This window comes from Mustela erminea, chromosome 1 (assembly GCF_009829155.1).
Source record: "Mustela erminea isolate mMusErm1 chromosome 1, mMusErm1.Pri, whole genome shotgun sequence".
NCBI lineage: Eukaryota > Metazoa > Chordata > Mammalia > Carnivora > Mustelidae > Mustela > Mustela erminea.
The window spans coordinates 102,177,068-102,194,019 of NC_045614.1; the positions used below are offsets into that span (position 1 = coordinate 102,177,068).

At 39.8% G+C, this 16,952-nt stretch overlaps 2 protein-coding genes across 6 annotated transcripts in view; one reads left to right on the forward strand and one right to left on the reverse strand.

The window, feature by feature from the left end:
• Positions 1 to 16,800, forward strand: part of IQCG (IQ motif containing G) — a 51,682-nt gene extending 34,882 nt beyond the window's left edge. For 4 of the 5 annotated variants that reach the window (XM_032336057.1, XM_032336047.1, XM_032336038.1 and 1 more), the window contains 5 exons: positions 2,902 to 3,063; positions 4,046 to 4,120; positions 13,786 to 13,917; positions 14,604 to 14,705; positions 15,541 to 16,800. In XM_032336057.1, the coding sequence (XP_032191948.1) occupies positions 2,902 to 3,063; positions 4,046 to 4,120; positions 13,786 to 13,917; positions 14,604 to 14,705; positions 15,541 to 15,678 (609 nt within the window). In that variant the 3' untranslated portion in view covers positions 15,679 to 16,800. The remainder of the gene's footprint in view (positions 1 to 2,901; positions 3,064 to 4,045; positions 4,121 to 13,785; positions 13,918 to 14,603; positions 14,706 to 15,540) is intronic. The other variant, XM_032336073.1, reaches the window with a different exon arrangement.
• Positions 1 to 16,952, reverse strand: part of LRCH3 (leucine rich repeats and calponin homology domain containing 3) — a 144,274-nt gene that overhangs the window by 8,531 nt on the left and 118,791 nt on the right. The gene's annotated exons all lie outside the window — the stretch shown is intronic.

Genomic DNA, 16,952 nt, shown 5'->3' on the forward strand with positions numbered 1-16,952 from the left:
CCAGAGGCAGAAACTCATAGTGTTTTAAGTCTGCATTTATGATCTTCATATTTTTACTCCAAAAGACTCAATATTTGGTTTGATAAAGAAAACTGACCAGAACATTTTCTTGAGTCTTTGAAAGTATATCTGTGTGTTGATGCTATTTAATGAATACCTAACTGTTCAACACCGTTAGATTCTGTGAGAAACAAAACTGCAGTTATTTATATGGGCTGAGGTTTTCTAGAAAAGGTTTTCTGGGCTTAAGTGGTATATAAGCAGGGTGTCAAAGAAAGACTACATGGTTAGATAGGTATAAAGATTCCAGCCGATGAGGAAGTGAAGCTGTCACATTTCGCTCTAACTCAAGTCTTCCTAGAAATCCAGACTTTATCACTGACCACCATACAGCTTGAATCAGAAGGGAGGAGGGAAGCAAAATGGAAAGAGATGGGAAAAGGAAATAGAGTGTAGAAAGAAGGGGAAAACGGAGCCAAAAAAGACTTTTCTTAAAATGCATTTAATGAACATTTATTGAGTAGCTAAGTTGTGCAAGACACTGGCAGGATTTTACAGTTGAGAAAGGTCTTAGGTTAATCCTAAGACCCACAATCCTACAGCTTTTAAGAGGTTAAGAAGTACTGCAATGTATTAGCCAGCTGGACTGGTAACATGTTCTCGGCCAGAGATACTCATCTCCTTGGAAGGCTCTGGTACTGGCGGAACAACTGAATAATTGGAATGATTCCACAGTGTTTACACCAAGAAGTCAGACAAAATGAGTTGAAGGAAGTCTGACTAAGTTTAGGGGCCTATGATCCTTTAAACCATATTTGCTTTTCATTGTGGATAATCCTGTTGGATTTCTGCTGTTTCTTCTAATGCTTAGAACTAACTCCATCCAGCTTACATGGCAGAACTAAAGTTGGTTGGTATTTAGAGAAACGGAGATCTCTGACTAAAGCAGTGTGTTTTCATTATTAATTGTGTTTGCTTGTCATGCTGTCAGCTAACCAATCATCTCTCTGTGAAATTACTCCTGCTGCATCTGTTCTTCTCAAATGATCAGATGTTATCTCCCCGACTAAAACCCTTCTGAGGCTTCCCATGGCCCTTGGATTACAATTCAAACCCCATACTAGTGCCTCGGAGGGCCTACATGGTCTGTCTTACCTCCCTCTCCAGCCTCATCTTGTCCCACTCTCAACCCTCGCTGGGATAGTCTCCAGAGTTTTCTTTCAGTTCCTGGAATGTATCCAGGTTTTTGCGGCTTCAGGACTTGGGTACTTATTTTTCCTCTTTCTTAGACTCCTCCTTGATCCCACTTTTCATGTGACCTCCATACTTACCCTTCAGGTGTCAGATTTAACATTCCCTTCTCAGAGAATCCTTCATAGACTACCTGATCTAATGTGGGCCTCCCTTGTTACTCTCTCCCATGGCCTGTTGTCCTATTGAGTGTTGTCTTTAAGAGGGTTTTGTGCCTTTAAAAAAGTTTGCTTTCTTTTTTCAGACTTTATTTACTTAGTTAATTTTTCAAAAGATTTATCTTATTTGAGAGAGAGAGAGAGAGCAAGTGGGCAGAAGGGCAGAGGGAGGGAGAATCCTGAAGCAGGCTCCCTGTTGAGCAGAGAGCCCAACATGGGGCTCCCTCTCCCAACCCTGAGATCATGACCTGAGCTGAAATCAAGCGTCAAATACCCAACTGACTGAGCCACCTATGCACCCCTTAAGATCTTATTTTTAAGTAATCTCTATACCCAACGTGGGCTCGAACTCATTACCCTGCAATCAAGAGGTGCACATTCCACTAACTGAGCCATCCAGGTGCCTCAAAAAGTTTGTTTTATTTTAATCACATCTCTATCACTAGACTGTAAGCTCTATGAGGGCAAAGACCACGTCTATTAGGTCTCCACTATTTAGCTTAGTATGGTACTGAATGAATAGTTTTTAAATGAATATTAAAACCTTAAAATTGCCAAGCACTTTGGGACCTGCAAAGAGTTTTTACATATTCTTAATTAATTCCTTACAATCACTTGCTGAGATATTCCAGACAGGGCAGATATTAATGTTTTTATTTTATAGCAGGTAAAACGTGCAGAGTTTAACTGACTTGGCCAGGCTGACACAGCTATTGGGGGCTTGGGTGAGAAGACAGGTCTTTTGATCATTTAGAGCAGTGCTTTTTCTACCAAAATGAGATGGTAATGAGAAATCTTTGTGTATACAGACTATCCAAATAGTGTACAAGGAAAAAAATCTCCCATTCTTGATGCTTAGAACTACTTAGCCTTCGTTTTCACGTATACTGTCCATGATTATTGGCTAACTTTCCTGTAGTGCAATAATAGTAAAATAGATCCATTTTCTTGTTGATTTATAGATACAAAAGGTAGGCTTTAGCCACTGGCTGAACTGAATGGAGGTAGAATATTTTTTTTACTTTATTATTTTAAAAATTATTTATTTATTTTTATTTATTTTATTAAAGGATTTTATTTATTTATTTGACAGAGAGAGAAATCACAAGTAGGCAGAGAGGCAGGCAGAGAGAGAGAGGGAAGCAGGCTCCACACTGAGCAGGGAGCTCAATGTGGGGCTTGATCCCAGGACCCTGAGATCATGATCTGAGCCGAAGGCAGATGCTTAACCCACTGAGCCACCCAGGTGCCCCTGATTTATTTATTTTGTGGGGGGGGGGGGGCTGAAGGGAGGGGCAGTGGGAAGGGAGGGGGAGAGAGAGAGAATCTCAAGCAGATTCCCTACTGAGCAGAGAGCCCAATGCCAGGCTCTATCTTATGACCCTGAGAACATGACCTGAGCCGAAATCAAGAGTTGAATGCCCAAGGAACTGAGCCACCCAGGCACCCCCTGCATGTATTTTAATTTAGAAACTTGGTCTTACCTCTACAGAGTCGGAATGAGTATATTGCTCACCTCAGGGACCAGTTGCAAGAAATGAAGGCAAAAACCAACATGGAAAATCGCTATATGAAGAAAAACACTGAGCTGCAGATCTCCCAGACCCAGAAGAAATGTAACAGAACTGAGGAGCTTTTGCTGGAAGAGATAGAGGTAATCACTGCTGCTTGAGGAAGGAACACATTCGAGCTGTCACTCTTCATATTGCTTCAGCTAACAGAGGAGGAAGAAGAGGCAGAGTATCTTGATCTTTGCTCCAGCTCTTCTGCAGTTCTCACATTTGAGACCAGAAGTAAAAACAGAATGAAGTCTTGTGTATTTGCAGGCAGAGATTCTGATGGACTGTAGCCGACATCCACTGTTTTTTTGTGACGACTTTGAAAGTCAGTTGTACTTTCTTCCCTTGGTCACTTTATCCTTATTTTATAAAACCACTTGCCGTTTCTCCTGGTAACGCGGGCAAAACAAGATGCTTATTAAGTGTGGGTTTTTGCTGCTGCCCAGCTGGTACCTTTTATCCCTCCATTAAGAAATATAAAATCAAAAGAGCTGAATTTCATTCAAACCTAAATTTATATAGCTGGAAAGTCACCGCGGAAAAGAGTAGGAGAAAGAAACAAGGGGCAGACCCTCACTAGAAAAGGAAGGCTCCAATGGCTAAATGAACAGTAGGTAGGTGGGAAGGAACAAACATGTCATCCCTGGGGAGGAGGACGGCTTTCCCTGGGCCCCACTCATTTGAAAGCTTACTCCCCTGGGTTAGTTAGACAACCCTGACTACAAACTTTACTTGCACTCTGGAATTTCCTTGTCTAGGCCTAAGAACCTTGTGCTCTTGAAGCATGGTTTCTCTCCTTCAATTGACATCACTTTATCCAGGCAAGTGGGTCATGGTTCTTTTGTCCTGAGCACTGGCATGTGTCCCCTACAATGCCAGCAAATGGCCTAGCGACATTTGTGAACATGAACTGGGTTGAAGGGAATGATTTCCCAGCCCTAGAGCAATATGGCAGGATTCTTGGGATCTCAGCTGGTAAAGAAAATTGAGATCTGGCCACAGATCTCTAATATTGAGAATTTCTCATTCCAAACCTTGCTGGCAAGATTTCCTGATACTGGTTTATTGTTGTCACAGAAACTGAGGTTGAAAACTGAAGAAGAGAACAGGATTCATCTGGAGATTGAAACATTCCTTAGAAAAGAGCAGCAGGTGGGTCCCCAAAACTTTTCCATGCTCTGATGGGTTTGTGTTTCACTTACAAAATACATATTTCTTTATTCATCTTATTTCTTCTTGTGTGAATTATATGTGACTGAAGTGGTTTTAATTAGTATTTCTAAAACTAATAACAAACTAAGCTGAGAGGAGTTTTTAAAAAAATCCCTGTTGGATGAATAAGGAAAAAATTTCTAGCTTAGAATTCAGTTTATCTTTGAGAAAGCTAATAAATTTTCAGTAAACAGTTCCAAATTTGTGGTTAAAGAAAATAATTTATACCTGCTATCTCAGGTATAAATTACCTCAGGTACTAAAACCAAAATCTAAATTCCTAATAAGGAATGGGATCTTATACACAGGCAGTTTAGGGATTATGTACCATGTTCCTTGTTCAGTGTTAGATGCCTAGTTAGCACGTGTTTAATAACAATCCGATGAGTTAGTTGGTGGGTGAATGGATAATGGATGGGTGAAGTCAGTGTTTCCCAGATTGTCAGCCCAGTAACACAACATAGATTTTTTTTTTTAAAGATTTTATTTATTTATTTGACAGTCAGAGATCACAAGTAGGCAGAGAGGCAGAGGAGGAAGTAGGCTCCCTGCGGAGCAGAGAGCCCGATGTGGGGCTCAATCCCAGGACCCTGGGATCATGACCTGAGCCGAAAGCAGAGGCTTAACCCACTGAGCTACCCAGGCACCCCCAGAAAGACATAGATTTTGAAAAGAAAGAGTGAAAGCTCTCATAATCACCCCCAAATTATTCCAGTAGTTCTTCCACATCTTTTTCTTGATATACATACTGGTTTATGTACCTAAATACTTACTTTTTTTTTTTTTAAAGATTTTATTTATTTATTTGTTAGAGAGAGAGAGAGTGGGAGAACACAAGCAGGCAGAGAGGCAGGCAGAGGCAGAGAGAGAAGCAGGCTCCCCACTGAGCAAGGAGCCCGATGTGGGACTCGATCCCAGGACCCTGGGATCATGACCTGAGCCGAAGGCAGCGGCTTAACCAACTGAGCCACCCAGGCGTCCTAAATACTTACATTTTTAGTATTTATCTATCCATCTATTTATTTATTTGTTAATATTTCTGACATAAATAGGATCATACCACATATATTATTCCAGACTTTTTAAAAAATATACTTTGTCTTACTGTTGCCAATAGCAATACAACTGCTATATAATATCCCATTGAAGGGTAGACCAAAATTTAGTTAGCCATTCTTCTGCCACTGGACATTCAGGTTGTTTCCAATTCTGCTAGTATAACAATGCTAAACATTCTTAGCTATGTCTGTAAATGCATGGTATATGGAAAGTCTATTCATTTTTGCATATCACTGTAGATGCCTTATGCCCTCTCATATTAGTTTTAATGTTTTTCAGTTAATTCATTTAGATTTGCTATCTAGAAAATCTTTTCGACTGCAGACAATTTTACATTTTCGTTTTTGTTATTTGTATGTGTTTCCATTTTGTGGCTTATTGTATAGCTTGAGTGTCAAGTGTAATGTTGACTAGTAGTAGTGATAATGGGGCACCATTGTTCTGTTTTTGGTTTTAGTGGTATTTCAGTCAGTATTACACATGAATTCATAGTCTAGCCCAGGTTCTCATGTGCAGGTTAGGGCATTCATTGGGAAATAATGGGACACTGAAACTCATAATAGGAATATCTCAATGGATTCAGAAGTAATTGATAATATTCAACTCCCAAGTAACTCTGAGCCTCCCTTCCCAGTGGAAGTAGTATGCCTTTGCGGGTCTGGGAGATTAGTCTTACTTTCTGTGAAAATGCCATAGTAATAACTTCATCTAAGTCAGATGCTCACTCTCAACACCCAGCACAATCACTCCTCTTGTCCCTGGACCCATAACTAGAGTCAAATCTCAGCAAGCTTCAGGGTACAGGTAATTCAGATATCTATAATTCAGAGGGAAATAGCTTATAAACCTAAAGAATTACAAGACTTTGCTTGTAATTGGGAGACATGTGTGGGAATGGATTCTAAGGGTGATAGACCAACGAGGGTGGAATGTAACGCTAGACTGAGTCACGTTCATTGATATGGACATACTTACTGGAGATTCTGGATCCCATGTGATAGCTTGTGAAGCTGGACTCTAACGGTTCACTTGAAACTGGACTCAGCGACTCGGCAGTGGCCCACATTTAATGAGGTGGAGATGCCACAGCTTCCCTAGTAGGATTTGGTGGAGAGAATCTAAAGACTTAGGGAAATGGGAATATCAGAGTGAATTTGTGTGACCTACAGATCTGCTGCTGAACACCTACATGTAATGAGTTAGTGTGAGACATTTCTTCCCAGAGGACACTCCCATACTAAGACATTGAGAAATTTGTTCGTGAGGGGAGCACTCACATCCTCAAAAAGGTCTTTGGTTGCTTTCCTAGGTAGGCCACGTAAGATCATGGGTGACATCATCATTGAAATGGCTTCCCTGCTTTCAGTGGTGATGATGGGATCCTGCAGAGCCAGAGGACATGAGGCAGCACTTAACTGCCAAAGAAAGGTGAACACATTTACCATGAAGGACAGCAGGGATGTACCAGAAATCAGAATGCCTTTGCTCTTAGTGATATTTGACAATGGCTAATTAATCATGGTACCCCTATGAACAAAATTCATGAGCAGCCTGATAAAGAATTACTTGATGTATGTAACAGAAGAAAGCCAAAACCACAATAAAGAGTCATGGTTTCTCCTCCAATTTCCAGAACTAAATCAATTCAAAGACCAAATCCCCTTAAGTGGAAGGGCCAGGTCCCCCTGAGGATGAACTCTACATCATTATGGAAGGTATATACTGTGAATCTTCCCCTAAGCCTACTCAAAGGGACCTGTGGCTATTATTAGAGTTACTGTACACTGGAAAACAGAAAATATCCAGACCCTTTCAGATTACTAAACATTGGCTCTGCTTTAATATTAATTCCTAGGGACCTGAAACAATACCGTGGTCATCCCTACTCAAAATGAGAAATTATAGTGCTCAGGTGATCGGCAGATCTGCTTTACTCCAGGCCCACTTGCTCTGTGGATCCACCCTGTAGTTATTTCCCATTACTGAACATAGAATTGGAATAGACATACTCGGCAACAGACAGAATTTCCACATTGATTCTCTGATTTATGGAGTGAGGGCCATTATGGTAGTAAGGACCAAGTAGAAGTCTCTGGAACTTCCCCTTCCTACCAACATAGTAAATCATAAGCAGATGCTGCACCCATACTGCAAAGGCAGAGATCAGTGCCAACAAAAAATAAAGCAGCAGAGGTAGTGATACTTACCACATCCCCATTTAGCTAAGCAGTGTGACCTGTTGAGTTGAATGATCTTGGATAATGACTGTAGACTATTGTAAATGCAATCAGGTGATGACTCCAATTGCAGCTACAGTTCTAGGTGTAGTATCTTGACTGGGGAAATTCTTCAGAGGCCACTGGCAATCGGCAGGCGGCTGACCAAAGCCTGTGTCTCCAACCCAATTTGGAAGAACCTCCAGAAGCAGTTAGCTTTTACCTGGCAGGGTCAACCGTACATCCTCACAGGCTCGCATCAGGGCTGTGTCCCTTCTGTTCTTTCTGCCATAATATGGTCTGCAGAGATCTTGCTTCCTTTGACTTTCTACAAAACATTGTAGTAGTCCCCTTGCTGATTCTATCTGCTGAACAGGACAAAGCAAGGACTTTGGGTGCCTTAGTAGGACTTATGAATGAGAAGGTGGGACAGAAGCTACTTTTGGTACCAGTTTTGAATCACTGTTCAATTAGGTGACAGAAAACACAACAGTTCTTTCAGCAGGGAATGTTTAGCAAAAGAATCATTAAGAATAAGGGATTGGCTACAAAGAAAGGATAAAAGAGAACTCTAAAGAAACACCCTAGGGTCAAAGGATGGTATCCAAGGAAGGAAGGAACAGAGATGTTTGCTTCATTGCCCTGGGTCAGAGCAGGTTCATAGGTAGTGGGATAAAGTGGACAAACTGGGAATGGTGGGTTCTTTGGTAAGCAAGAATCCTCCTGTTATGTCAGCAAAACTTGTTGGTGAATAAGTGGCATCAGTGTCCCACACACAGGCCACTGTCAGCCCTGTGCCCCAGGAACAAAAGAGGAAGGACTTGAACAAAGGAGAGACGCTTTCCTGTCATGTCCCTTTAGCGCCCTCTACTGACAAGGCTTATCACTATGCCAAGTGGCAAAAGAACCAAGTTAGAGCAAGCATCCTGGTTGACAAAGTTGGCTGGTGAAGGATTCATTTAGAGAGGCAATAAATTGATAACTGGCACAAATGGGGTTGTATGAGGTTTACTACATAGGTTTATGGTAGATAAACTTTTATCAAGTTAAATAAGTTTCCTTTCGGTCTTGCTGAGTTTTTTGTTTTTAATCTGGAATGAGTTTTGATGTTTTATGAGATAGATTTTTTCTATCCATTGAGATATAGGCTTTTTATTTTTTAATATGCTAATAAAGTAAAATATAGTAATCATTTATTGATGAATCATTTTTAAATTCTTGGGATAAACCCTGCTTGTTCATAATACATTATTCTTTTAACAGACTGCTAGATTGGTTTATAGATTTTTATTTTGTATTTTTATATTCCATAAACAAGTTTAACCTATAGATTTATTTTTTAGTGTTCTTTGTATTGTAACAGTTATGGTAGCTTAGCAGCTTGAGTTGGGAAGCTTTCCGTCTTTTTATGCTCTGAAACCTAAAAATACCAATAGAACAAATAGATTATTATCTGTTCCTTGAAACTTTACTAAAATTTAGTCATAGACAATCTTTTTGAGTACCATTTTCAAGGGGAGATGGTTAGCTACCTTTTCAATTTTTTAATTATTGATGTCTTCACTTAAATAATCTTTTTGAGTCATTTTTGGTAATTTCTTCCTAGAAAGAACTCATTTCATCTAAAACATTCATTTCAAATTTATTAATATAAAGATGTGCTCCACAGTCTCTCACAACTTAAAAGTTCCTTTATTTATGTAGTTATTGTTTTCATCTTTATTTTTTAAAGATTTTATTTATTGGGCGCCTGGGTGGCTCAGTGGGTTAAGCCGCTGCCTTCGGCTCAGGTCATGATCTCAGGGTCCTGGGATCGAGTCCCGCATCGGGCTCTCTGCTCAGCAGGGAGTCTGCTTCCTCCTCTCTCTCTGCCTGCCTCTCTGCCTACTTGTGTTCTCTGTCAAATAAATAAATAAAATCTTTAAAAAAAAAAAAGATTTTATTTATTTATTTGATGGAGAGATTGAGAGAGAGCACAAGCAGGTAGAGCAGAAGGCGGGGGGAGGGGAAGCAGGCCCCCTGCTGAGCAGGGAGCCCAACATGGGGCTCGATCCCAGGACCCTAGGATTATGACAAAGGCAGCAGCCTAACTGACTGAGTCACCCAGGCGCCCCTCATCTTTATTTTAAGAAATTTGTGTCTTCTCTCCCTTTTTCTTGCTTAAATGATTTGTCAAAGTTTTGACCATTTTATTGGTCTTTGCAAAAACCATCTTTTGGCTTTATTGAGCAAATACTTTTTCATTTTCACATTGGTTTTCGCTTCAGTTTTGAGTAATTATTTTCTTATACTTCCTTTGAGCTTATGTTGTTAATCTTTGTCTAGTTTTTAAAATGCTCTGTTCATTGACTTTTGAATTTTATTATTTTCTACTATATTCATGTAACCCGACATATTTTTCTGGGTACTGTTTGGCTGCAGTATACAGGTTTTGATACATAATGCTTTTTTTTAAAAAAATATTTTTATTTATTTGACAGACAGAGATCACAAGTAGGCAGAGAGGCAGGCAGAGAGAGAAGGAGGGGAAGCAGGCTCCCCGCTGAGCAGAGAGCCCGATGCAGGTCTCGATCCCAGGACCCTGGGTTCATGACCTGAGTCGAAGGCAGAGGCTTTAACCCACTGAGCCACTCAGGCGCCCTTGATACATAATGCTTAAGTTATCATCCCTTTTTTTAAATTTTAAAGACTTTTATTTATTTATTTAGAGATAGAGCAGGAGAGTGTGTACAAGCAAATACAAGCAGAGGGAAGGGCAGAGAGAGAGGGGGAAACTGGCTCCCCGCTGAGCAGGGACCCTGATGTGGGGCTTGATCCCAGGATGCTGAGATCACAACCTGAGCTGAAGGCAGACTCTTAACCGTCTGAGCCACCCAGGTGCCCTTAAAAGTGTATTTCTTAAATGTCCAGGTAGCTGGAGTTGGAGAAGAAATGTGTAGGCTTTCTATTGCTGACAACCCTTTGACGTCTACACTGTCTTCCATTGTGGTGTCGTTATGTGAAATGTAAGACTTTATGCCTTTTGGCATTTGTTGAGCCCTCATTTGGGCTTCATATATGCTCAGATTATGTGAATATTCCATGGGTATTTGAAAAGAATTTGTATTCTCTGTTAGGTATAAATCTGGGGTGCCTGGGTGGCTCAGTTGGTTGAGTGCCTGCCTTCAGATCAGGTCATGATCTCTGGGTTCTAGGATCAAGGCCCATGTCAGGCTCCCTGCTCGGCAGAGAGTCTGCTTCTGCCCCGTTCTTCCCTGGCTCATGCTCTCTCTTGCTTGCTGTCTCTCAAATAAATAAATAAAATACAATCTTTTTTTTTTTTAAAGGTCTAATAGTCTGTCAGATTCTTCATGTTATTTATTTTGATCTAGCTGAGCTGTTAATTTCAGAGAAGTATGAGAGCCTCCCAAGATGATTTCGAATCTGTCAATTTCTTTGCTTTATATATTCTAAAATGGCATTAGAATATAAAACTTCATAACTACAATATCTTTTTAATAGAACATGCCTTTTCTCATTTAATTATTTTTGGCTTGAATTCTGTTTTTCCAGATATTACTTGCCAAACCTGCTTTCTTTTTGCTATGATTATATTGTTTTAGTTGTGATTTTTATAAATCGTTCATAGATTGACTTTATTTTAAAAATTGGAGACTATTTTGATAGGAAAAAATTTAAAAAATATTTTATTTATTTATTTGATAGACAGAGATCACAAGTAGGCAGAGAGGTAGGCAGAGAGAAAGAGGAAGGAAGCAGGCTCCCCGCTGAGCAGAGAGCCCGATGCAGGGCTCGATCCCAGGACCCTGGGATCATGACCTGAGCGGAAAGTAGAGGCTTTAACCCACTGAGCCACCCAGGCGCCCCTATTTTGATATGGAAATTTACCACAGTTTATTTTTATTGTGACTTTTAATTTATTTGTATTTACTTTTTTCATCTTATTTTATATTTCCTGCTTTTCAAGCTTTTTGGTGTTTCTTTCCTTCTTCTGTTGGATTGATGGAATTTTTATTGTTTGATTTTTTTTTTCTTAGTTAATTGTTTTAAAGATTTTGTTTGTCAGAGAGAGAGAGTGTGTGAACAAGCACGGGGAGCGGGAGGCTCGGGGAGAAGCAGGCTCCCTCCCTGCTGAGCAGGGATCCTGACCTGAGCGGAAGGCAGATGCTTAACTGACTGAGCCACCCAGGTGTCCCATATTGTTTGGTTTCTTGCTGTCCAGTGCAAATTCATCATTTGCATACCACTTTCTTAGTTTTGTAATATCAGCATACCACCGGTGTTATTATTTTGTATATACCCACTTCAACAAAATTTTTTATATTACTGTAAAATAAAAACCAGTATCATTTGCCATAAATAGAAATTAATATATCTAGAAGTTCAATAAATATCAAATGATGTTATTACATTTTAGCCATTTCTTTTTACCTGCCTGGAGACTGTTCTCTTTTTTTTTTTTTAAAGAAAAAAATGTTAACAAGACTTAGAGATGTTAAAGACATGATTGCACCAAACTGATGTTCTCTTTAACTTGATCAGAATAATTGACTCACGTTTTTAAAAAATTCCATGTCAATGTACAACCGAAAGACTCCTCTTTTTTTTTAAACTTTTGATTATTTATTGATTGATAATTAAAATAAGCACCATTTATTGAAAGCCTTTTAGTGCCAGGCACCGTATACATTATATCTATTCTTCATAATATTCACAGGACATAAGTAGTAATATTCCCATTTTACAAAAGAAGAAACAAAGCCTCAGAGGTATTAATTAACATGTCCAATACATACAGCTAGAAAATGGGAGATTGAAGATCTGAACAGGCCTCTGATAGGCTCTGAAGCTTGTGTTGTTTTCCTTGCGTTATGCTGCTGTTCTTTCTTATATTCCACTTGTTCTATTTTTTAAAATTTAAATTCAATTAACATATAATGTATTATTAGTTTCAGAATTATAGGCTAAAGACTCCTCTTGAGGTTTCATTCTTGAGGTACATGATCTAGGAGTTTGGAAGTTATGCATTATATTCTTGGAGTGGTAACCCTTCACATTTTAACATACTTATACTTTGTTCAAAGTATATTCTTTATACTTTGTTCTGTACTTTAACATATATATGTATACTCTGTTCATCTTAAGTCTAGAGTTAATCAATACTTCTATCTTCTTGTCTTTAATAAAGCAAAGTTTTACCTCTTCTCTTCCTCTCTTACATCCCATATTGAAATCATTCATTACGTATTTCCATTTTATAAATGAGGGAACTGAGGCTTAAAGAATTTAAGTTAACATACTTGAGGGCCAGAGCTTAGGAGCGAAACCTAGGCATTCTGTCTTCAGAGCCTATCTGTTTTTTCCAGGAGACATAGTGCCTAATTTGGGATTTTAGTTCCAGATTATGGTTTACTTTTAAAAAAAAAAGTATTTTATGTAGCTTAAATATACATGCTTCTCACTCTATAATGCGTTTCTCACATGTACTATCTCTAAAATGAAATTTTAGATTTCATTGCTAAAATACACTTTTGAGTAACTCTTTTGGAAAGACCAGGTATAGTCTTTCTTTCCTCACAACTGAATTCTAGGTTAGCTAAGTACAGAATCTTAGATTCACATTTATTATTTTCTAGGATTTTGAAGACATTGTACCCTTCTCAATTGGCATCTACTGTTTTTATTTTTAAAGATTTTATTATTTATTTATTTATTTGAGAGAAAGAGAGCATGAGAAGGGGGAAGGGGCAGAGGAATGGGAGAAGCAGATTCCCTACTGAATAGGGAGTCCGACCACGCAGGGCTCCATCCCAGGACCCAATAATGACCCAATAATGACCTGAAGGCATACGCCCTCTGACTGAGCCACCAGGCAGCCCTAGTATTTACTGTTATTAATCAAAGAACTATCTGATGCCATTCCTTATCCTTTAGAATTTTCTACCTACCCTTTATTCCTTCCAATTTCCCTTATCCAGACCCCTTGGAAGGCCTTCTTCCTTCTGTTTTTAAATTGAGTAATAATATTAAGTATACAAACATTAAGCATATAGTTTGATGAACATTTGCATGCGCGCGTGCGCGCACGCGCGCGCACACACACACACACATCCTGTAACCACCACCCACATAGAGAACACGTTTACAACATCCCAAAGTCTCCCTCATGTCCCTTCCTGATCCAATCAAGCAACCTGCCCCTAGAGGTAGCCATGATTCTGCCTTTTTTCACGATAGGGAAGTTTTGCTGGTTCTCGAACCTTATATAAATGATTTCATAATAAAGCTTTGTGTCTGATGGAACCATGTTTTAATGTTCTTTCCAAACAGAAACTTGAGGAAAAGCTAGAGTTCTGGATGGAGAAATTTGATAAGGACACGGAAATGAAACAGAATGAACTAAATGCTCTCAAAGCTGCTAAGGCCAGTGACTTAGCACACCTTCAAGAACTTGCAAGGACGGTAAGGAAGCATTCTCCACAGTCTAAGGCTGAGCACACCTGAGGAATGGGCAGTAGCTGAGCTACAGTAGCTGCATGACAAAGTGGAGGTGTGCCTGTAAACCACTGAGCCTCTTCTCCCATGATGATGACGAGGATGACGGCATCCACGATGGGGACAGTATTAGCGGCATCTGACAAGCCTCCATTGTGCTCGTTCTGTCCCAGGCACTTATTAACATTCCAAAGGACTTACTTCACCCTCACCACCTCTTGAGATAGATGCAGTTACTATTTCTACTTTATGGTCTCTGAAGCTAATCTGTAAATTATGAATTTTAAAAAGCTTCTGATTATTGTTTCATCATTGAATAACTGTAAAACTTCCCAAATATCTCTTTTAAAAGATGACTGCTATTTGTATGTGTACTTTCTATGAGTTTAAGAAACAGTACTTTGAGGTCATTAAGCACACAAGTTACTAGTTCATTTTTATGCAAGATTTTACAGCAAATTTGCTCCAAACTGAAACATTTTTATATAGTTAGTATATTTATACCATAGGAATCCACTTAGTTTTTCTTTTCGTTGGTTTATCTTAAGGTTTGGCAGGCTTTATTTTCAAATTTTATATTAAAAGTGCAAGGCTGGCTGGCCATACTTTGCCAGGACAGTCTTATAACCTAGGGTCCATGTTTACTTTTACAGATAAGGGAATATGAACAGGTCATCATTGAAGATCGGTTAGAAAAGGAGAAGACCAGGAAGAAGAGAGAACAGGATGACTTGGAGTTGAAGAGCATCATAAAGGTAGAAAGCCAGAGTTGGCATCTTTTTTTTAAGATTTTATTTTTATTTGAGAGAGAACACAAGAGAGGGGAGGATCAGAGAGAGAAAGGAGCAGGGAGCCCAAAGCAGGGACCTGATCCTGGGAATCCAGAATCATGACCTGAGCCTAAGGTAGTCACTCACCCGACGGAGCCAGCCAGGCGTCCCACAGTTGGCATCTGAGGGCACGTTCAATTCATAGCTGGCCTAACACTGAGCAACACAAAGTCTCTTTTTCATTTATTATGAAGCATGAAACAGATCGGTACGGAAGGATGGCCTTTTGCTATTACTGGAATTTGCCTGCAGTCCTTGGTGCAGGGAGATGGTTCACATAGCAAGGGGCATATCCCTAACTCTTAATTCAGGGGAAAGTGGTGGTCAGCAGAGGAAGCGGGACCTAGAATTTATGCCTGAAGGTCGTATTTAAGAATATTACTTATAGTCAGAACAGCTCTTGGAGAAGCTGTTTTTTTTTTTTTTTAATTAACTCTATCCCCAATGTAGGGCTTGAATCATGGCCCCAAGAGCAAGGTCACATGTTCTACCAACTGAGCCAGCCAGACACCCCGGATGATCTTCTCAGAATCCTATTTATCTAAGTTATCCCAGGCTATCTGCTAGGTTCTGACAAGACCTGTTTTCAAAAAAAGGGGGATGGAATAAATAGAGTTTAGCATGCGTGGCGGCTTCCATGCTTCAGACACACACCATTCTTCAGACATAAGTTACTTTATGACAAGACAACTCCCTTATGCAGAAAGGATGGGGATTGGCAGGCCTGTTCTATCGTACTCACTCCCCCTTTCTCTTCCAGCTCCAGGCCTGGTGGCGAGGCACTATGGTACGGAGGGAAATTGGTGGCTTCAGACTGCCTAAGAAGGAGAAAGATGATGGCAAGGATTCTAAACGTAAAGGCAAAGACAAGGACAAGCGGAGAGGCAAGAAAAAGTGACAGAGTTCTCATCTTTTCCTCTGGTCTTCTGGCGATGGGGAGGACTTGGAGGAAGAAACATTTTAGCAGCACAGACAACTTGTATCTACAGGTCGTTTCTTATTGAGCATTCCCAGGCGCTGCCTGTTCTCTCCCATTGCCTGTTGTATTAGTTTTCAAACCCTGAATTAGGACTATACCATCAACTTAGGGCTTCTTCGTATTTTGAAAAACTTTCACTGGGAAGAAGTATTTCTAGGAGTCTTGTGAAGATTCCTGTTGCTTTTTCTTACCAGAAAAAAGTTCATGGGCTTATTAGTTGTGATGCATTAAAACTTCAGTAATTTCTGTAATGTCTCCAATTCTATATTTTGACTACAGTGAAAAAACTCTTGAGCAAAAGTCAAGTGTTCATTCAGAACTACAAGATGATGTTTATAAAGTGTGTGGCAGAATACAGACACTGTAAGGTCAACATTGGTTCCTTCCTGCCTTTTAGGTTAGTATCACCTGAGTGTTTTTTTGGGGTGGCGGGGCATGGAATACATATCTTAAGTTGCTTCAGCTCTTTTTCTGGGAAACAGGTAGGCATATAAATTATAAATTAAAAAAATAATAAACTGGAATCAACGGAAATGTTAGGACGTACAATAGTATAGTAAAGGCGGGGACCCAGGCCTGCTGGAAAACAAGCCTGCAGGGAGTTTTGATTAGTGAGACACCGGGGTCTATGCCTGTTTTGCTCCCTCAACAATTCTCACCTTCAGGATATTATGGCTAAAAGAGTACAGATAATCCAAGCAGAATGTCTTGGGAAGCTAAAGCTTTCCCTATTGCACAGTTGGTAATTTCTTAGAGAAAAGTGTCAAATGCATCATGTGTATTTCACAAATTAAGCCTTATATGTAATCCCAAATGCAGGGCAATACGGTTATCTATACTTCCTTGGAAAAGTTTAAAAAAAAAATTTATCTCAAGGGCCTGTTATGAGGACCCCGTTTCTCCTGATGTTCTTTTAGGGAACTAAATAGATAACCTTTCATTTTTTGCCAAGGAAACCATGCTTTAGGTATGAACATTTCTTTTCTTCCCCCCCCCCGCCAAAGATTTTATTTATTTATTTGAACGAGAGAGAACACAAGTAGGCAGAGAGGCACACAGAGAGAGGAGGAAGCAGGCCCCCCGCTGAGCAGAAAGCCCGATGTGGGGCTCGATCCCAGGACCCTGAGATCATGACCTGAGCAGAAGGCAGAGGCTTTAACCCACTGAGCCACCCAGGTGCCCCTAGGTATGAA